A 23273-nucleotide genomic window follows, 5' to 3' on the forward strand; every position below is an offset into this window, starting at 1 on the left:
TACGATGCTTTGATTTAATATGGTTAAATTTACAACACTGTATTCAAAAAATTACTTTTTATTACTTTAAATGAATAGACATTAGTTCAACCACTTCTGGAAGAAAGTCCTGAAACAATGGGTGATCTATATCTGGATGTTGCAGAAGCATACATGGATATTGAAGAGTTTACTGAAGCTTTGACTTTTCTCTCAATTCTTGTAACTTCACAGAATTACAATTTGGTGAATATAATGTTCTGTTTTGTTTTGTCAGTCTAGGATATTAAGATTTTTATTGTTTTTTTTTTTCTGTTAAATAGATTTACTGATATTTTTGGTAGTGAGTCTTTAAAATTCTCTGCATTAAGTCATAAATATGAAACTTGGAGGATTACTCCTACTGAGATGGATCTGATTTGTTTTTCTATGCTCAGGTGTCTATAGGGCATGTCATCACATTTGTAGACTATTATATTTAAAATTTTATTTAATTATTATTGTATGAATGTATGTCCATGAGTTTGGTATCAAATTATAGTTTGTAATTCAAATTTTAATAATACACATTAGTTAATTTCTTATTTCAAAACTAAATGTTTAAAAAAAAAGTCTTAAATGTTGAATTTTGCATGTAGTGGTATGTTAAATACAGCAGATTAGATGTTTAAGATGTTCAGATACATCAAAGTTCTGTATGACTTGAGAACTAAATTATACATATTGACAAGCTAGAATATAAAATAAGAACTTCCTATTTCTTTTCTATTTGCTGTGATATTGCTACATTTAATGAATCAAACAGTTGTCCCACACACTTTTTTCTATCTTTTGAAATATTGGCTTATTGTATCCTACTTCTGTCTGTGATGTATGAATAATCAATTTAAAGCATAGGATGTTCCCCAAATGATTCTCTGAGCCACTGGAAAGTATTTACATTGGAAATCTTGTTTATTTATGGTAAATCTCTATTAGTAAGGTAAGACATTATTGAGTTCAAAAATTCATATTTTGTTTTACTTAAGTAGAGCCTGTTTAGTGAGCATAATAAATTATAGTAGAATTCTGTGGTATTTATGCAGTAATTTGATTTTTTGTTGCTTCAAAATGCATATATAAAACCTAAAAAATTGTTTTATATTCACATGCAAAATCATATAAGGCTAAGCAACCTATGGCAAGCAGTAAACTAGTACAAAGTCATTGTAACTAGGAGATATAATTGTTTGCTCTACTTATCTATGCACTGTTCTATGTTTTAAGAAAAATTTGTTTAAAATTTTTTTGTAAATAGTAATAATATATATATAAACATATAGTAATTGAACTGTAAGTTAATTTTATCAAATACTAGTCCACTATAACATCGCCAAGACAGGTCACTTTGTAAAGGTCAGTTTTATGTTACTGGATATGATAACATTTAGTGCATGTGTGCTTCATTATTCAGCTTCTGTTGTACTAACAAGATACTGTTGAAAGGTCAATAAAGTAAAAGTGATGTTATCTGTAGTAATTCTAGAACAGGGGTTCCCAACCTTTTTGCACTCGCGAACATGAAAATGTAATTGATGAAATAAAATTAATGTTATCCCAAGCAACTTCTAACAAGGCTATGCGATTCCTCTGCCAAGGCTTCGCGACTCCCCTGCCAAGGCTTTGTGACCCCCCTGCCAATGCTTTGCAACCCCTTGGGGGGTCGCGACCCACCGGTTGGGAACCCCTATTCTAGAACAACAAAAGCATACATAATTTATATCTATTTATTATTTTTCTATGGTAATTATGAGATTGGTTGAATTGATGAAATCCATACAGAAATACAGTCATGAAAATGACAGATAAAATATAAAGTTTAAAAAAAAAAAAAACACATGATAATTACCTGAAGGATATTAGGGTTATAGAAATTTTGCATGTGAAATTTGTCAATTTTCTAATGCTTAAAAGTGTTTTTAATCTTAAAATCAAAATTATTTCATGTTGGATTGTCAACATTAGAAAATTAAAAAAATGCACAAATAAATAATTTAAAAAATCTGATACTTGTTATGTAAATGGCTTACGATATTTACTGATAATCTGCAACATTTTGTGAAGATGTGTTTACATTTTAAAAATAACAGTACAACTTCTTTGTGGTTACTTGTGGGAATAGGGGCTGAATGGAATCTATCCACCTATAGTAGAAGGTTTATTGTATTTTGTTATATACATAAGTACAAAATTACAGTTTAAAATTGCATATAATTAGTTCTGTTTGTGATTGAAAAATGAAGTCTAAAATGAATATGTTACTATTTATGAAATGATAGGTAATAACTTAATAATGATTAATTCAAAATTAAATTATGTAACATTGATTATCATAACTGATATAAAGCTCTGTTTAAAATATTTGGGCCTGTGGTTAGTGATTTAGATGGTGGGCCCCAAGCTCTGTATTTTTTATCCTGTTACCAGCAAAATGAAATTGAGCTCTGCACTTTGAAGTAATGGATGCTTTATAGGAGTGATGTTCATATCCCATTATTTGACTACATTAGCTTACATGTTATTGGTGGGTATTGTTGACCAGCTGCCTTTCCTGTTGTGTTAAAATTCAAAAATAGGGAGAGCTGGTGCATATAACCCTTGAGCAGAAGCATTAAGAGCAAGCAGGGGCCCATGGACAAGCATCTTTGCTCTATTCTCTCTCTATTTAACAGCTTTAAGAACTTAAAAAAGATCCTAAGTTAATACAGCAACAAGGTCATAAAGAAGGCAGAATTATAGCAGCAACCATTTTTCACTAACAGTATAAGTGTAAAAACTTTAAAGTAATAACATATATCTATTAAATGTATAAAGTAACAATTATATATTAATTATTACTCAAGTTATTTCAGTTGCAGTTAATCTACCAAACATCTATATGTAAAGCAAAGCCAGCAATTAAGTTTAAAGGAAGATACAACCTAAAGGTGCATTTTGTGAGCTTTATGGCATAACTACATTTCATTTGTTCCCCCTCCTCTCAAAGGCTCTGCCCTTGAGTAGATTGTGTGAAATTCTGTAGATACCTGATTACAAGTGCATACAAAAGGAATGTAAAGCTGTGATAAATTTGGTTGTATCTGACTAATCATTAATTATGAACATTTTTATAAGTTACAGTTTTTACAGTAGGTTTTGAGGAATAACTTTTATTGACACTTATGTTTCATTTGTTAGTGTGGTGATTCTCAAGTACAGATGGCTGAAAAGAAAGGTTTATATATTTCCTTCAAAATGATTGCACCAGTAATTGAAACATCATGCCTGTTTAAGTAAAATTTCTTCCTTAAAATTTAGTGTAAAAACTCCAATTTTAAAACTGTTTTAAATTTATCTTCTTATTTTTTGCAGTATTTTATGTATGTCTAAATATGGTTAATATAGTGTTGTATTGCTATTGATTTCATATGCAAGCTCTCAACACACATTTTGTAATACTGATCTTAATATTTAATATTAGTTTTCACTCTTTTTATTCTAGTAATTTAATATAAAGCTTAAATTGCCTGTTTTATCTCATGCCATTTATTTAAAAACAATGTTTTATTCTCCAGTTTCTAAAGTGCTATGTTTACATATAAATACAGGGTTACCCAAAATTATCATTCCTAATTTAAAATTTAATAATTAAATAACTAAAGAAATACAACCATGTAGTTTTTAACATCTTGTAGCTCTGACTCAAACAGTTTTTATTGTGAGGTTTTTTTTTATTCTCTTCAGTGAATAGTACCCTGTGATGTAGCAACTGTGTGAGAAAAGGTTTGGTGCATTATTTGACTTGCAGAGACCAAGTCAGCATTTGTAATTATACTGTACTACAGTTACTAACACAACAAGTAAGTTTGGGCTATACTAAGAACATTATTTTGATAACAATACCAGGATAACACACACCACTGTAACTGTGGACATTTTGCAATAAACATGGACTGAAATCAAATATCTGTTAGATGAGCTGAGCCCCACTAGAAGGCTATTGTCATGTCAGTAAAAACTGTTTGGGCTACAAGATTTTGATAACTTTGTGGTTGTATTTCATTAATTAGTTAATTATTTAATTTTCAAATAGGAAAAATATTTTTGGGCTACCCTGTATAATTTTGGAACATGTAGGGAATTAATTGTTGCTTTAAGTTATACCATAAGAATAAAAAGCATTCTTCTCATACATGCCTTCTTAAACCAGCCACAAATTTCAGTTGAATCCAACTTACAGATTATAGAAATTTGGTTTAATCATATTTAAGCTCTTGAAAAAGAATTTCAAGTTAGCTGTTAAAATCAAATGGAAAATAAACCATACAAGTTTAAGTATTATATTACTGAAAGCTGTTGTTACTTCAAATAAAAATTTAGATCTGTTTCCTTGAACTAGGTAAATGTGAGATGAAATGTCACTAACAACTATTATGGGGCAATTATTTTTAAAATAATTCTCTAATAAATTAACAAGTAAAATATTTTTGAAGACTACAGGCTTGAATAAATGTATTAAACTACTGAGGTTTTCTGACAATTCATTTATCCTTAAAGCTTTCATGAGACTTCCAGCAGCAAACTTAAACCCAAAGCCTACCCTAAATTCACTTAACTCTAGTTTATAGGAAATAAAGACTTGTTTTTTTTTATTTGTTTTTGAAGAACACTAAAACACAATTGCTTAAAATAGAATTGAGAAAAACCTTTGCTTTGTTTTAACTACTTCTTAATGACCTGTTTTCCAATGAAACATTAAAGTTGCTTAATCTTAGTTATGCCATTATAAAGAATTCTCATTTACATTTTTTATTTTTCCTAATAAAAATAGAGGTGTTAATGTTTGAGCACAAAACTTGTGTCTGAATGTTTTCACTGCCTATTTCAGTTTTCCATTTTGTAATACATTTCCTTAAACATAAAATACTCATGAAAAATTAACAAATGTATTTAGCACACTCACTTAGAGATATTTGGAAATATTTTTCCAATTGAATTAATTTACATTAAAGAACTAAACTTTTCAGCTAACACACATAACAGTTTTAAACAAAATTATGTATGTAATGAAAACATTTATTACAATTAAGTGCAGCAGTTACTAGCAGAGTGAATCTGGCTTGTGATCTGTATTGATTGTATACATGAGCAGGAAGCTGTGGTGTAGTTTGGAAGGCTTAGTTCTGGAAATTTCCATTTAACCTTAGGAAGAAGTCATTTTTGGTTAAGACAGCTTTATTTTTCTATCCTGGTGGTTGGCCTTTGGATGGTGGGGTTGAAGTTAACTTGTGGAGAAGCTTGATAAATATTTGACTACTGAGGGCTAACTTTAGTGTTTTTATTTACTTTTTCAGGGTTTAGTGTAATTTAGTAAGTACAACAGCCTAGCTAGACCTAAAGGTCCAGTGTTGTCCTTTAGTGCTGTATTATGTCATATCTTCACATACAAATTTTTGTCTGTTAAATGTCAGTGAAATATGAACTTTTTAATAATTTTAACTCTCTCAACACGAGCTCAGTTGATTGGAGTGATTACATGTGTTTCTACTCATATAAGTTCTTCATAAATTTAGTACTAACTTTTAAAATAATATGTCTACCTTTACAAAATTTGACAGACTTTTAGTAAACATTACAAGTCTTCACACACAAAAATTCCTATTTTTTAGTGAGGTATTTTAAATAAACTAAAAAACTTTTACTTGAGTATATCCAGTATTTGTGTTGAGTAGTCAGTGTGCAAAGTGATTTTCATCTCAAGATTAAAAATACTTTTCATTATCTCAAAAATCTCAGATTTGATTTGTATAATTTCTAAAACCTCCTAAATACATTTCAAGTGTTTGTTTTTGGTAAAACTTTATATTTTATTTGCAAAATGTAGACAATTTCCCCTAACTATTTAACAAGAACCATTACAAAATCATCCAAGGTAATCATTATTTTTCCTAACAGTAAAATTGACACTTCTCCATTCAGAATATAAAGTTATATAATATATAATTTAATAGATGAAAACTTTGATTTTTCTGTTGGTTATAGATAATATAGAATTAAATGTAAGAGTGAACTATTAACAAATCCCGAAAGAGAGGAAGTGAAGTGTGGGTATAGAAAGAGGGGTTGGTTGCTCTGTAATTGTTTTTCTGAACAATAATGATTTTATTGAGAGCAATTTATGTTGAAATTTGTACTTATTGGAAGAATGGATAAAATAGAGAAGATGCCTAGAGACAATGAGTCACACTACAGAAAATTCAGGATTCTTTTAAATTTACCTTATAAAATTAAGAATTTAAACTTGTATACTATGAAAAGATAAGTTATTAGCTAAGATTTTATTTTTATACTAATTGGTATAACGTAAGGAAAAAATAAATAAATAAAATTTTGAATGTGAGTTACTAAAACTGTGATATTCATAAAGGATGCCCATAGTAATAGTGTAAGGTATTTTTTTAAACTCTTTTGAAAGCTATATGGAACATAAACATACATGCAATATATTTTATCTTGCAAAGTAAATATATTACTTAAGGTAGCAGTAGAAAGGAAATAGTCACAGGTTGAAGCATGTTGTTTTTGTTTAAAATTCTGGTTTGTTTCTTGTATTTTAAGTATCACTGGTTCTGTAACAAAGTAACTTGCATATATAATTATTAGGATATGTAATTTTGTCAGGCTGCAATATGGCTTCGCTATGCAGAATGTCTAAATTCTTTAGGAAGAATAGAGCCAGCAATTGAAGCTTATCAAAAAGTGGTACAATTAGCACCTTCGCACCTTGATGCAAGAATGTCTCTCTCTGGCTTATTACAACAGATGGGTAAAACAAGAGAAGCTATTCATACTCTGAAACAAGGTGTGATTTCTGATTTTTTGTATTATTTCATTAATAAACTTTTCTTTTGTAAAGATTTAAAAATAACAAAAGTAAAGCTGAAGAATAATTGTGTTTATTGGCTGAATTCTTTAAACTTATGCTATTTTCCATGTCTCATTCTCAGATTTTGGGTTTGTTTGTAATTCAAGCAGAGGATGATTAGTTTAGTTCTTATGGTTGTAAGTTTTAACATACATATTCAGTGCTGTGAATAACTGGCTAAACATAAAAGGAAAAGAAATACATAACTCTTCATAACATGAAATTATTTCATTGCCATGAAGTATAATTAATGTGAATTTAATTTCATCATATGTCTAATTTGCAACAATTGGTATGCAACTAAAATGAGTAGTTATGCATCTTTGGAATCAGAACATTTACATGTTGGAAAAAGGACTCCTCTATGGTATGTCTACAGACTTATATGGCACACATTTTGCAAAGTTGAATAGATTTCTAGAAAATAATAATGACTATGATTTCTCTGATTCTAAAGATGATATCTATGTAGATTGGATCAAAACTCTATCTCAAAAATTTGAATTATGTTTCTCTGAATTTAAAAATTTGAAATTTATATTTGAATTTTTGCATGATCCATTTCAATTTGACTTAGGAAATTTTGTCTTTGAATAAGTGTGGATTTCAAGATGAGATGCTTACCCTGCAAAGTGTAGAATGTATAAAAAGTAAAGAAAAATGTTCTGTCAAAGAGATATGGCTCACTATTCTGATAAATGAGTGTCTTCCAAATTTCAATTTCAGATGTCAATTTCGAAATTATTTTCCATGTTTGGATCTACATGGGTGTGTGAGTCAACATTTTCTACACTAGATTTTCTCAAGTCTAGATACAGATCTCTGCTTACTGACATAAATTTAGAGGCACAGCTAAGATGCTCATTGAGCATAGATGTTAAGTCAAATTTCATGAAACTTGTTGATGAAAATCCCCACCAATTTTCACATTGAAGGTTAATTGAGATGCAATTATTTTGATTAAACTAATATCTTTCTCCTTTTTTTAATAGAGTGTCTACCAATGTTTTCATTAGCTTTAGTTGTGACCACTATGAGAAATAAATTTCCCACCCCTGATCTAGACACTGTATGAATGCCAACAAACATTTGGCCAGTTTTCTTAATGCATATTTTCACCCTTGTACTCTCATTTAGGACAGGCTGGATGTCATAGTTACTATTTTGCAAGGTTATTTTTTTCACATTATTAGTGAAATGTTGAACTTGTTCTATACCACAAAATTGAAAATTCTGGTCAGGCCAATATTTCTGACTTAGTGCAATTTTTTTTCTTATTCTGTCATCTGTTAGACATGTATTAGTTTTCACCTTCTTTAGTGAGTGCTCTTCAATTGTTCATTTTGACATATGTGCTAGAACTCACTTTCCATTGGACCTCTTTTATCCTGCACTGAAAAACAAAAAGGCTGTATTCATTCTGGTTTGGTTATATCACTGTGTATTATGATGTCATTTAACTGAAAAAGATTTTAATGATCTCCTGAAGTATAAATTCTAAGTTTTGTAAGAAGTTTGGTCATTGTAGTCCTGTCTTCCCCAGTTTCCTTGTTATCATCAGAGTTTTCATGTGTACAGTTATGATTCACCAGTTATTCAGAAGTTTGGAAAGAGTAATTGCTTTGTTTATGTGTATTAATGTTGTTCTGTTATCTGAGAGAGCATAGAGAAGTGATCTTTCACTATGTGTGCTACTTGTTTATTTTTCTAAGTCCCACTGAAGTTGAAGAATTTTCTTGAACAGGTAGATGGATGTTAGAATTTCAGTTATTGTATTTGTGTATGCACTTGAATGATGTACTTCATGGCTAGTTCCAGTCCATGGGCCATGCAGTATACTTAAACAAGCCAAGGTGCATATGCTGTCATCAATGTGCCCATACCATATTTCATGCCAAAATTGGAATTTGAATCATTTTCTTTTAAGCCTACTTCCTTGGGTGTAAATTCACTAGGCCAAACAAAATGAAAGCCAAAATCTTAGAAGGTTGTTTTCAGTTTTTCCTTAATTCTTCCTGATTTGTAATATGAAATAATAAGATGAAAGTATTTTGTTATCTAGACATGTACAACTTAATTTTCTATGTCAGTTATTGTTATAACTTGCTGTGTGGAATATCAGCAGTTTCAGTGATAAACATTCAACTTGCTTTATCATTGTTTGTACAATCTGCAGTTTTATTAGTTTTGGGAATTAAGTAAATAGATTATCAGTAATGTCTACAGAGCAAACTGTTGTGAACACCTCTTCAGTTCTTGTTAAAGTGTCAGTGTCCAGAGTCCATATTTTTGGGTCTTTTTTGACATTTCCTGACTGATTTTTTTCTATCTTTTTTGGCATAGTGAACAGTAAAAGCATCAGACATAATATTATATTTTAGTTGTTTGTTTTTAATGTTTTTGGTAACAACAGCATACTGTTCTGTTTTGTTAGTATTGTAGTGTTGACATAGTTGGTACCAACTACTCTTCACAGTATCTTTCTGTTCTGGTTTGTTAGTATTGTAGTGTTGACATAGTTGGTACCAACTACTCTTCACAGTATCTTTCTGTTCTGTTTTGTTAGTTATAGTACAAGTAGTCATTTTTCAATATCATCATACATTTTTTGAGCTGTTTTTGTATTGGAAAGGAAACTTCTATCCACTTTCCAGAAATTTTGAGGAATGGAATATAATGCCTCTCAAACTGAATAACCTGTAATGATTTCTGAAGTTATGTGTAACAGTAACATTAGTTCATCAGGTGTTACTGATGTGTTGAAGTTGGTTCAACTAAGCTGTTCTGATCTAGCTGTTGAGTTGGTTCAACTATTCCAGAAACAGCACAGCATCTATCAGATGTTAATGACTGTTGAAGTTGGTTCAACTATTCTGAAGCTGTGAGAAACTATCTATCAGATGTTAATGACTGTTGAGCAACTATTCCAGAAACTGATCTATCAGGTGTTAACAACTGTTGAAATTGGTTCAACTATTTCTGAAGCTGTACAGCAACACTAATTCATCCATTGTTAATTACATGTTGAAGTTGATTCAACTATGAGTAACAGTAACATTAGATTTTGATAGCATGTTTGAAGCACTCTGATGAAATTGGTTCAGCTGGAATTAAGAGACAGAATCTTGAAATGAATAAAATAAATAATTCTTAAATAGGATAATCAAAAATATAAATAAATAAATAAATTTTCAAATTGAATTAGTAGAAGTAAATTAAGTAAACACATTTAATTTGGTGTAAAACCAAAAACCTATCTAAATTGACAGAAGTAAATTTGCTATTTAAAAATACACATGCACTTGTATATTTCAATATTCTTATGTATAGAGCATATACTTAAAATTTGAGTTTCTTTCTTTTCTGAAAGACTAAGTCTATTATTATTAGCAAATCAAGTGTAATAAATAATATTAGACTTGTGTAGCCTAATAAAGGCTAGTTTTCACTATAACTTGTAAATCTAACAAAAGTTGCCTTGTGGAAACTGTTCTTTAGTGCATATAACTAGTTAACTGAGGTGAATTATTTTTTCATGAAATTTTGATATAATTTTTCTTAATATTTTCTGTAATTTGCAAATTCTCAAAGCATCTTTTTTAGTCTTTCAAACTTCACTAAAAGTACTTAACTGAGTTGCAAAAAACTTGGTACAGACTTTATAAGGTATCTGGTTTCTTTATGAAAAAAATCATAAAGTTTTGTTAATGTACTTGTAATTATTTAGGTTTAATAAGCATAAGAACATTTAATTTTATATATCTGACAAATATTTGTTTTATTTTTTCATCTTATTTTGCATATTGAAGCAACTGTATTCTCTATATAAATTATACAATCACAGTAGGACAGACTGATATATTAGTCACTATTGACCTCACTTTTCAAAATGATATTACTTTTACAGTTGTCTAGTGTGTGATAATTTGATGTTATTTTTGGTCAAGATAAAGTTACACCTAATAATTATGTGTTGTTTTCTATGAATAAGAAGTTCTTTTGTGTATATATATATATATATATGTGTGTGTGTTTGAATACATGAAATTTAACCCTTCATTCAGTTAAAAAAGGATTTTTAAGATGTAAACACTGCTATTACAGGCCTAGTCTAAAGTGCTTGGAAGTAAACATTCAAATTTTATGTCAGTGGTTCAGATAAATATTGTGTTTGCAACCAGTTTTTTTAATAATATCATTGTTGTTAATAGTTCACTTTAAGATATATATAATAATGCCTGGGTTATCAACTGGCAACAAAATATCAGTATCTCTTGATATTCAATGACTAAATTAGAATCCACTGGATGTTTTCTAGCTAGCCACCACTGATTTTGAGCCTTTTTTCAGTCCTTCTGCATATATTTTGCTACTGAGTTACATTAGTTGTTGGTTATCTGTAGTTTAATTGTTCTACCTTTTATGGAATTGTACATATGAAGATACTCAAACTACAACATACTTATTGAGATCATTACTCTTTTGTATACCAATGAACAGGTAAGTTAACTATTGTGCATCCACTAAAATGTGACTTGTACATTATGAACTGAAAGATATAGACTGTATTCTTCATATGCTGGAACTGAAGAGATGATCCCCAATGAGGCATGCTTGCTTGAAAAATGAGATGTTAAAACAAAAATACATGATGATCTGAAGAATGATAAGTAGATCTGTTAAGAGACAGCTTCTTATGTTGAAAAATATGATATCTTTATCTGAAGAGAAAGAGAGTTATTGTGAAGCATTATTAATACCACAAGCAGTTAACCCTTTAAAGTTAATGAAGCTTGGATTCACTAGTGGACTTCAAAGATCAAAATTAAAAGTACAAATTGTACAGAATTTCTGACCACCACAAACAGTTATATTTTCAGTACAACTACTTCAGGGCATGATAATTTTCACAAATATATGATGGATGATCTTGACTGGCAGACTGCCTACCAAAGTAAAGACAAATTTATTTTAAAGTGTTGTCTGAATGAATCCATCATATAAAAGTGTTGTGAATATTTCTACATTAATGTCCTAATGCAACATTTATTTATTATATAACAAAATAACTTTGAAAATTTGTTGAAAATATGGATGTTCAAATGCAATACTGTTTCTTTTGTTTCAACTTGTAATAACTGTTGGTTTAAGTTTTCAAAATGTGCAACAGGTCTATTTGTGAAAAATGTAGCATATTGAAAATAAATATGTATAATAGTTTATGATATTTTTAAAGGAGAGTTATTTTAAAAAGGTTTAATTGTATTGATTTTAAGAAATCTTACTATAAAATATTGTGAAATGTGCAATGTGAAGAAATTAAATTGAAAAATAAAATTTGTATATTGATGTTGCACAGCTTATAAATGTTTATTTATGAAACTTGTCAAAAGCAGATAAAATCTCAAAATATTTATTGTTTTAGGTAATGTATATATTTATATATTGTGAAATTTATTTTATAACAGAAATGAATTATTATTTTAAGTCAAATTACTAACTTTCTTGAAAACTAAATATATTTTTGATGAATGTTAATATCAGATACTTAACTTTCATTTCTAAGAAACAATTTTTCTTTGTACTGTCCAGGATATGAGGAAGGTTTGTTGGATCAAGTTTTGGTAAGTTTCACTTTTTTGTTTTGTTTTTTAGTATGAAAGTGCTTATCAATCCATAAAATCTATTACTTACTTACTGAAGTAAACATACAATATAACAGTGATCCATGTAAGAAGATTTCTTTCATATAAAAAGAAGTTTAAGATTTCTGTATCATTAGTTTTCATCAATCATCATTTGAAATGTCTACATATATTTACTGATATTGCTTGTTACTCAAGGACTAATAGCTGGTTATTTTATGATGTTTTGTGATATCAGTGTGTTATTATCCACAATATTGTCTTATAATTCAGGACTAATAGCTGATTATTTTCCACAATACCAGTAGGCATTATTGACTTTTAGTTAAAAATATCATTTTGATTATATATATAGTGATGTTATGTATGTTTCCATTTCCATCCATAATACAAAAAGTAACTTTGAAGATTAGTCAGAACTTGTTGTTCAAACATGATGCTATGCCTTTCCTATAAATTTGAACTAGAACTTTTGGTTTTGCTAAGAAATAGACTTAGTTTCATATTTCCTTCTAACATACAATTGTCTCCACATGTTTTGCATTTTATATACCTTCTAAAAATATAACTAGCCCATTTTTACATGAGAACTGCCACATGTTGACAGCCTAATGTTTTTTGTTACTCTTTTTCTATTTATCGTTCAATTAATATTTTTATCTTTTCTAATTTGGAAGCCTAATCTTTTCTGTTCAGAGAATTTGTTGTGGAAGTTTTGGATCAGAATTCAAGATTTTCATGAAATTTATTTCTCGTTTTGAATTTTTCAAGTTTGAATGGTTTCCATTTGATGGTTTTTGTGTTAAGATGGAGGAGGTTTGTCAGTTTTGAACTCATATGGAGTAGCTGGTGGATGATGAAGATGTGTTAACTTTGATTTTCATTCATATATTTTGTTATTTTGATTTGTTTTCAGTTTCAGGCTTCTTTTTGTCCACATGCTTATGCTAGTAACAGTTTGATTGTATATGTGGGGAAATGGAAGCTGATGTAAAAGTTAGCAATTAAGCTGGTGTAAGTTGGACAGACATATAGAACCAAATTACCATAGAACTTATAATACTAATGTAAAGGTGAAAATGACCGAATTCTCAAGACAGTTCATTCTACAATAAAACATATCAAGAATGGCTATTTTATTTTTACTTAATTTTCATGTATGTTTTTATTTATATATAGAGTAGCTATTTAATAATTAAATAACTAAGGAAATATAAGCATACCATTTTCAACATCTTGTAGCCCAACTCAACATGATGAGAAAACCCACTTGTAAAGAAAATTATAAACATAGAACAGTTGGTATGGGTAGAGAAAGCACTATGTAGAGGAGTGAACAACGTTTTGACCTTCTTTGGTAATTGTCAGGTTCACAATGACCGAAGAAGGTTGAAACATTGTTCACACTTCTACATAGTGCTTTATCTCCCCATAAAAGTCGTTTTTACATATATAATTCAAACAGTTATTATTAACATGTCAGTACACTATTGGCTCTCAGCACATCTATCCAGTATTTGATTTAAGTCCATGTTTGATATAATATGTTTAGAGTTACAGTGATTATGTCATCTGTTACCTTGGTCTTTAGCTCCATGATGTGTTTCCTATAGGTGTGCAAAAGATATTTCTTAAACACACAAATACATAACTCCTCACACTATAACTTTATCTTGGTGAAAGTTTTTCTTCTCTGTCCATTTAAGCATTGGTATGAATCATACCTTGCTTGCTCCAGCCTTTATATTTTGCTATATTGCTCAAAGGAGGTTAAATCCTGTGATCTCTCCACCTACCTCAGTGCACCCCCTATCCAAGATTTATATGTAAACTATGTTATTACTTTCTATTGTTGATAGCAGAATGTTACAATGATGGTTTTATGTGCTTGCTGTGTATTTCTTTTCAATGTTGAATAGCTTTAGTTATACCTATGCTTGATGATTCCTTTTATTTTCTGTAGGCCTTTCTTCTTGAGTCTGGAATCTGTTGTCTATTTGTTTATTTTGCAAAATAGTGAAAATGAAATTTAATTGAAACAGTTTTTCAAATTGATTTCAGCAATATTTTGTGTTTATTTCTTTTATTTTTTCAGAGACCCTTTTATCATTTTTATTTGAATCCCACTTTATTGTGGTGGGTGTTATCTGGTCAGGTACTTCCTTCCAAATCTGCACTAGCTATCAGTCAACCAATAAAAAAAAAAAAGAGAGAGAGAGAAATTCCTGGTAACAGCAATCTCTGTTGAGACAGGGCATTCTGTAAGACCACCTTGTGCTCTTTCTGAGTAGTAAACAGATATAACACAAAGACAAATATACTACTGGCCTGCCACTCATAGATTATCATGTCTATATCTTAATGGTATTTTGCACATATTTTCTGATCCTAGATGGATTAAATCACAGTTGATTTGCTTTTGAAAATATGGAACATGGTTTACTTATTGCACTATTTTCAGAGCATCCTTCTTTGGAATTCCCCAGCACTAGTATCCCCCCACATTTCTCCTAGTGGAGCATGGGAGTCTTTACAACTTCCAATTGCTAGTTGCTGGTGTGGTGAACAGAAGTTTTATTTCACCTGAGTGATGCTTGAACTAATTATTCCACTCAAAGACTGGATGGTTTTTCCCAGTTGTATGATAGGAGCAGGATCAGTCTATATTGGTTTTTCCTCATAATTCCACTTGAGATAACTCTTCACTATCCAATTAAGTTGAGAGTGGCCATCTGTTTGGTCATTCTCATCATTTTGATGATCATGGAAGTTGGTTTTCATAATTCTACATGGAGAGTATCAGTCCTGTGCTATTGGTTGGACTTGGTGTATCCACATCCTCCTTATTATCCTGGGGGTAGGAGGGAGGCTTAGATATGCTTCTCAGGCTGGGGAGTTAGTTTTTTGGTTCATAATCCCAGGCCAAGTAATCTCTTTTTCTTCATGTTGAGTAAAGCGTGACAGGTCCTGTAATTTCAAGCTTAGTTCATTGCATTTTATGCTTTCAGGTTGGGATGAAGATTTGTCCACTTTTGTGTTGCTTGCCTTCTCTTTGTAATTCCAGTGACTTGGCATACAACATTCTGTAACTTTCAGGTTAGATACCAATAATACTACATTACTGCACAAGACAAAATGAAAAGCTGTCCTCTTGCCCTAGCCACTATTCCTTGGATGTAAGTTTGGCTCCACATACAAGTAATTCCTATGACAAGACATGGGATCTTGTCTGCTAGTTGGGGCTTAAATGAATTCACTTTCTTCTAAACATTTCAGGGTTTTGCCTTTGTAGCTGTTTAGCCTTTATCATCTAGGCATTAGATTTTTTGTTGTCCAGGCAAACACCATAGCTGTTTCATGATTAATGTGGACCCCATTGGTGTGCTATTACTGTATCCCATTTTTGCATGCCTATTTTCTATATTCTGTATGGATCTTCCTTTCACCTGCCCCTCCAGCTTGTCAATGTGGGATTCTAGCTATAATGTTAGAATATGTGTGTTTTTGAAAGTTAACATTTTACTTGAATTTACAGTTGTTGATGGTGGTCTGTACTGCCCTCAAGATGAAACTACCACTGAACTTTAGTTTCTTTCTTAATTAGTGAGGAGTGAATTTTCATTACTATCTAAATGATTAGCTTATTCTATCTATTCTGAGTAAAAATGGACACATTTAAATTTCTAGAGGCTTTATACCGTTTGGGTTGGACAGTGAATATGTTAATTTTGTTTACACTATTAGCTCTATTCTGTGAATCTAGAGGTATTGATAGACTCTTGTTTGAAATATGTAGAGTTTCCCACTATGAAATTAGTAAATGTTACTTTTGTATAGTTCACCTGTAACTTTTGTAGTAGGATTTAACTTTTTGTTGATGGGTGTTCCAAAATCTTCATCCAGAAGCAAAAACTTCTGAAATAGAAGTTCAGGAAGTAAGTAGTGATTCCACACAAATTTCACTACTCTTCGAGTTTCACTGATGTACTTCTAAAGTGTATTTTCATTCATTCATAGACACTTTACTTTTTGTAGGCTAAAGGAGTAGTTCTGAATGGTGTTTGATTTTATGGGATGTTTGTTTGGGTTTCTGGATGATTATAAAACCTGTGTGGTTACATTCATTTTCACTTCAGAATAACTGTTGTTTACATCAGTAAGATGTATGGTACATATTCTCAAACCTTGAGCTTGGGAGTTCATGGGATTACTGCTTCAAGTGAACTTTACATTTTTTACAAGCTTGTCATATTCTGGGAGTTTTGGATGTTATTAACTGATCACCTTTCATATACTCTTATAATCTTATCCACAGATATAATCTTATTCACCCCTTCTCTTTTTGTCATTGTGTGTTTCACTCCCTTTTGATAAACGTATTTGTGATGGCATGAAATCATAAGTTACATCTTTACTTGTCTTCAATTTCCTATTCCTGCTATTCAGGTTCCCTTATGTATTTTGCACCAACAGCAAGTCCAGTATATTTCAATATTGTACCGATGTAAATTTTTTCTTGTGCTGCTGTTGGTGGGAACTGTTCTCTGGTATGGGTGGTAAAAGTAAATAAAATAATGATCTATATCTTCAGAATGTAGCTATTATCTCAGTATTTCTCTATTACAGCTTTATCAGGAGCTATCAATTTTCTACCAGTTCACTAATCCAGTTTAATCTAAATTAGAGCAACATTAACAATAAATCAACATTTATACATGTGTTTAGAAAGTGTGCTGTGTACTTGTTATAGTTTTGATACTATTAACTTTTAATATACTACGTGTATGTATCTTCACAAAATTTGACACTTTCAGTAAACATTACATGTTTTTTACAATTAAATAATAAGATTTTATAATAAACATTTGTCTTTGAATATATCAAGTCTTTTCTTGTAGTCTGAATGCAAAGTGATTTTACATCAAGATTAAGAATACTTCATCTCAGAAATCTCAAATTGCATGCTTTCTAAAGCCTCCTGAATGCATTTCAAATGTTTTTTTCAGCAAAACTTTGTATTTTATCTGTTATTTTTTCTGACCTAATTCTATACAAGTTTGGCAAGTTTAACCAACCTCATAATCACCAAACAGAAAAGTCAAAATAAATATAAATTACTTTTTTTTTCTAGAATGACTTCAACTTGTAACATGAAACTTCATTTGTTTATCCTAAGGAGTTTTAAGCTCTTAACAGGCTATGTCATCTTTTACTCAAGTTTTATTGTTTTATAGCTTGTTTAACATTGTCTAGAAGAATATCCTACAGCAAGCAGACAGTGTTCCATAATTATACTTTTTCTGGCTTTCTAACTATTTCATAAGATCTGTTACAAATTCAGCTAATTCATTTCCACTTCAGAATAACTGTTGTTTACAGACCTTGAGTTTGGGAGTTCATGGGATTACATGTTCCATAACTACATTATTTCTGGCTTTCTAACTATTTGATAAGATCTGTTACAAATTAAGCTAAGCTACTTGATGTGTTCCTATGAGAATGCAGATTGTACTAAAAGAGAAATTGACAATTCTCTGAACAAAAAAGAATTTAGTGTAATGCATTTGATGGAAGAAAACTTTTGCTTCCTATAGTTATAAATAATATAGTGTTATTTGTAAGAGAAAACTATTGATAAATCCTGAAAGAGAAGGTGTGGCAAGAGGGGTCTGACACTCTATTTGATGGTTCTGTGACCAAACATAATTTTTTTTTTCTGAAGAGGGGTCTGACTTTCTATTTGATGGTTCTGTGACCAAACATAATTTTTTTTTTCTGAAGAGGGGTCTGACACTCTATTTGATGGTTCTGTGACCAAACATAATTTTTTTTTTCTGAAGAGGGGTCTGACACTCTATTTGATGGTTCTGTGACCAAACATAATTTTTTTTTTCTGAAGAGGGGTCTGACACTCTATTTGATGGTTCTGTGACCAAACATAATTTTTTTTTTTCTGAAGAGGGGTCTGACACTCTATTTGATGGTTCTGTGACCAAACATAATTTTTTTTTTCTGAAGAGGGGTCTGACACTCTATTTGATGGTTCTGTGACCAAACATAATTTTTTTTTCTGAAGAGGGGTCTGACACTCTATTTGATGGTTCTGTGACCAAACATAATTTTTTTTTTCTGAAGAGGGGTCTGACACTCTATTTGATGGTTCTGTGACCAAACATAATTTTTTTTTCTGAAGAGGGGTCTGACACTCTATTTGATGGTTCTGTGACCAAACATAATTTTTTTTTTCTGAAGAGGGGTCTGACACTCTATTTGATGGTTCTGTGACCAAACATAATTTTTTTTTTTTCTGAAGAGGGGTCTGACACTCTATTTGATGGTTCTGTGACCAAACATAATTTTTTTTTTCTGAAGAGGGGTCTGACACTCTATTTGATGGTTCTGTGACCAAACATAATTTTTTTTTTTCTGAAGAGGGGTCTGACACTCTATTTGATGGTTCTGTGACCAAACATAATTTTTTTTTCTGAAGAGGGGTCTGACTTTCTATTTGATGGTTCTGTGACCAAACATAATTTTTTTTTCTGAAGAGGGGTCTGACTTTCTATTTGATGGTTCTGTGACCAAACATAATTTTTTTTTCTGAAGAGGGGTCTGACACTCTATTTGATGGTTCTGTGACCAAACATAATTTTTTTTTTCTGAAGAGGGGTCTGACTTTCTATTTGATGGTTCTGTGACCAAACATAATTTTTTTTTTCTGAGTGATGGTAATATTATAATAGTTAATTTACATTAAATTTTGTACTTTGTGAAAGAATGGATAAATTGGAGAATAGGAGATACTTAAAGAAAAATATTCACATTTTACATGCTAGGGGTAATACAAGATTTTTTTAAATATTGCTTTATAAAATTATAGAAGAAGCCAATAACTATGTATCAGTTCTACAGCAGGGAGGGGTGATGAGATTAGAAATGTAAACAAAGGGTTTTATATATGATTTGCTGAAAATACCAGCAATGATTTCCCAATTTTTGACATGATTAAATGTAGATTTTCTTGTTGTCCATTCTCTACTGAGGTTTAAAGTTTGTAAGGTAAAGGTATAATACTTAAAACTTTTATACTACAGAATAGATTGGCATTGTAATTTTAACTCTTGGGTTTAAATTAATTAAACCGAACTATAATATTTTTGTAATGAAAGCTTTTCTTCATTCATAAAAAGTTACTGAAAGTTTAGTTATAGAATTAGCCTTTAAAATGTTTCTGCCTGTCATAACATCATAAAATTAAAATGCTATTGTGGCTAACATAGAGGAGGAAAACAGAATAGTTACAATGAACAGTGTATTATCTGAATACATTTTCTACAGTTGTTTATTCTTTTTCATTATTTAATGGCCCAACATGGCCAGGTATTTAGGGTGCTCAATTTGTAATCTGGCAGTTGTGGATTTGAATCCTCCTCACACCAAACATGTTTACCCTTCCAGCCATGGGGGCATTATTTATGTGGCAGTCAATCCCATTATTCATTGGTAAAAGAGTTGCCCAAAAGCTGGCTGTGGGTGGTGGTGACTAGCTGCCTTCCCTCTAATTTTACACTGCTAAATTATGAATGGCTGCACGCACAAATAGTCCTCATGTCTCATACCTTCATAACACATTATTAACATCATATTCTTAATGGAGGGATTTTATCTTCTTTTGCTTGGAATGGCACATAGTAATATTCACTGAATTTAATAAAGTGAGTATGTTCTTGACATTTATTTTTTATTCCCCTGAAAAGAAATTACTCCTTCCCTACTTGTGGCAGCTGTAGCTTTAAAGGGAAGTTTGCATCTGAGGCCTCTTCATTGCTATGACTGATATTAGTGTAATAAACTCCTTTTCGTGGTGGAAAGTTTTAAAATTCTGCTTACTCTATTTCATTTAGGCTGTAATTTCAATAATTGTGCACAACTCTTGAGGTTCATGTTTGTCATTGATAAGGTTCAAGTCAGCATCTTCCCCAGCACCCCCCTATTTGAAATTTTTTGACACCATGGATTTTAGGTAAGCATGGTTGTTTCAAAATACCTGAAGATATGTGGACTAGATTCTCTTCACAGACCTAGTGAGTTAAGTAGTAGGTACTATAAGGCTATTTATTTACATCAGATTCTAACAGTGGTGTGTTGTCATGGGGTCAACAGTGGGCTTAAAATCAGTATGACATCACTTGCCAAGCATCAAAAATTAGCTTAATCTTTCATGAGGGTAATAGTAATGTTCTAGCCATTTAGATTTTTAAAATACCATATTTTTCATAATTCATCTTTATACTGATTTACAGAAACATTTTTTTTATTTTTCAGGAGCAACATTTGCTTATTTTTTCTCCCATCTTGTCACATTTTTTCTGTTGGTATGGGTAATGTGGCTTAATGTTACAGTAGAGGAACAATATTACATTTGAAATGAATGTTTTAGAATTAAAGTTGAGGTCAAAAATACAAACCTCTGCTATAATTGTTTTGCCTTTCTTAAACTGGTGAGTTTGAGACAAATGTGCTCATGTATGACAACTGGAATTACTAACATATATGGAAACAGTCATATTGCATTGTCTAGATTTCAAATACTGAAGTGCAAAATACGTGAAAATGAATTTTTGGATAGAAGAAAAAAATAAAATTATCTTTAAATTTCTTGTCATGAACCAAGATCTGTATCTCAAGGTTATGGCAATGATGCCTCTTTAAACTTTATAATTTTAATCTTTAATTACTTCCTTCCACATGTATATTATGTTTGTTTGTATGTAAAGTGCTGTTATCTGTAAACTTTTCATGAATTTTGAAATGATTACTTTGTCAACAACAAAATTTAAATTATATTCTAGGATGTCCATGTGTTGATACATCGTTGTAATCTTTTATTTAATCAAGAGTTATGGGATGACTATATTCCAGCAGCTAAGTTGGTTATGCTTAGTCACTGCCATCAGACTCAGAATCAAGAAGAAGTTAATGGTATGATTGTTGATAATTTTAAGTTATATCTTCAAGGTTTCTTGTGATAAACTTAATTTTTATGAACTGTTAACCTGAAAACTACCCTGTCTAATTTTATTTCTATATTTATGTTCTTCAGTAGCTTCTCGTATTTTTCAGAAGTGTCACAGGTAATGGTACACTTTTGTATCATTCAGCTGTTGTATTAACGTAGCCAGTAATGGAAATTTGTTAACTGATTATTTAAATATTTATTGTAAAGATAAAAATGCATTTATCTTATACTCAAACTTACCATGAATATCATTAGCAAAAGTCACTTTCTTAGTTTACTTTGAATGTAAAACAAAATTGTAAATAAAATACATTATTCCTAAAGTTGAAGGAACAAAATTTTATAATTAGTTTGTCCTTAACCAAATGCACTTGCAGCTGAAATTATAGTGTGTTTTAGGAGTACCAGTTGCTGAATATTGTTATTCAGTTTTTAAATAGTATATTGTTATTTACAACTTGTGGAATATTAGCATCTTTAAAATCATTATGGTGAGTACTAGGGCCTGGTTAATCAATGTTTTTAAGAGTCACATTTAGCAAAAAACTATATTTGTGGTTTGCTGATATTGATACAGTCTCTGCTCCTAGGAGCCATTTTCTGCTCAGTCAGTTGAGGATTCTATCTCATTCCTCAATAAGGGTGACACCATGGGCTCTGCATGATAGATTAAGGCATTGATGTACATAGTATTCAGGGTGATCTTGTAGGTGTTCTGTATCAGGTCATCCTAATGGCCAACACACAACTTAAGTGTTTTCTTTTTCAAGGTAGTCCATCATAGTCTTGATAGTATGACATCAGTCATCACCTGAATCAAAATGAAGATTGTTCCAGTTACGTGCACAAATGTTTGTACAGCTATGTTTAGTACCATATTGTTGAGTGGTATGTTTGTCCTTTTAACCCTTTCATTATAGGTTGGGTGGAATCCACCCAGCTCATAACCATGAAAGTATCCACAAGAATTATTATACGTTATTTTTCATAATGTATGCATGTGTTTGCAGTATTTTGCAGATTATTGGTAAACATTACAAGGCTTTCATATGTGAAATACCAGGTTCCGATTTAGGTTTTAAGATTTTTTAATTAATGATTTTCTTGTAAATTTATTTAATTTCAGAATGTTGACTATGCAACATACTGAGTAATTTCTATTTGAAGATTAAAAATAGTTTTATGCATTACAAAATTTCTAATTTCCAAAAGAGAAATTTTTATAATCTCCAGATAATTATCAAATGTTTTTTTAAGAAAAAGACTATATTGTACCTGTTATTTTCACTATTAAGTCAGAATCTCTTAGTATTTGCTAGATTTCACTGATCTTGTAACCACAATAAAAATTGGGAAATAAATGTACGTTATTTCTCTTTCTATGATGACTATAAAGTATAAGTTAAATACAAATGATTAGCCTAAATTGCATAAATGTTGTAAGTTGTATATATTATTTTTATTACATTAACCTTTCAGTTGTGCTTAACTAACATCTCAGAAGTTACAATTATGCACCACACATGCACTAATGTTAATGTGTGTTTGTGCATATACTATTACTATTCCCAAATAACTTCTTTACGTTTTTGTTAAAACACATAATAGTTAATAAATAAATATAGCACACAGTTATATCTTCTAGTTACAATGACCTTTGTACTAAGTTGCTGTTTGCCATAGGTTG

At 30.5% G+C, this 23273-nt stretch overlaps 1 protein-coding gene across 1 annotated transcript in view; it reads left to right on the top strand.

The window, feature by feature from the left end:
- Positions 1-23273, top strand: part of LOC143245469 (general transcription factor 3C polypeptide 3-like) — a 124615-nt gene that overhangs the window by 65444 nt on the left and 35898 nt on the right. Inside the window, exons 14-17 of the mRNA XM_076491829.1 lie at positions 79-225; positions 6679-6859; positions 12515-12546; positions 21420-21549. Of these exons, the coding sequence (XP_076347944.1) occupies positions 79-225; positions 6679-6859; positions 12515-12546; positions 21420-21549 (490 nt within the window). The remainder of the gene's footprint in view (positions 1-78; positions 226-6678; positions 6860-12514; positions 12547-21419; positions 21550-23273) is intronic.

This window comes from Tachypleus tridentatus, chromosome 2 (genome assembly GCF_004210375.1).
Source record: "Tachypleus tridentatus isolate NWPU-2018 chromosome 2, ASM421037v1, whole genome shotgun sequence".
NCBI classification, from domain to species: Eukaryota; Metazoa; Arthropoda; class Merostomata; order Xiphosura; family Limulidae; genus Tachypleus; species Tachypleus tridentatus.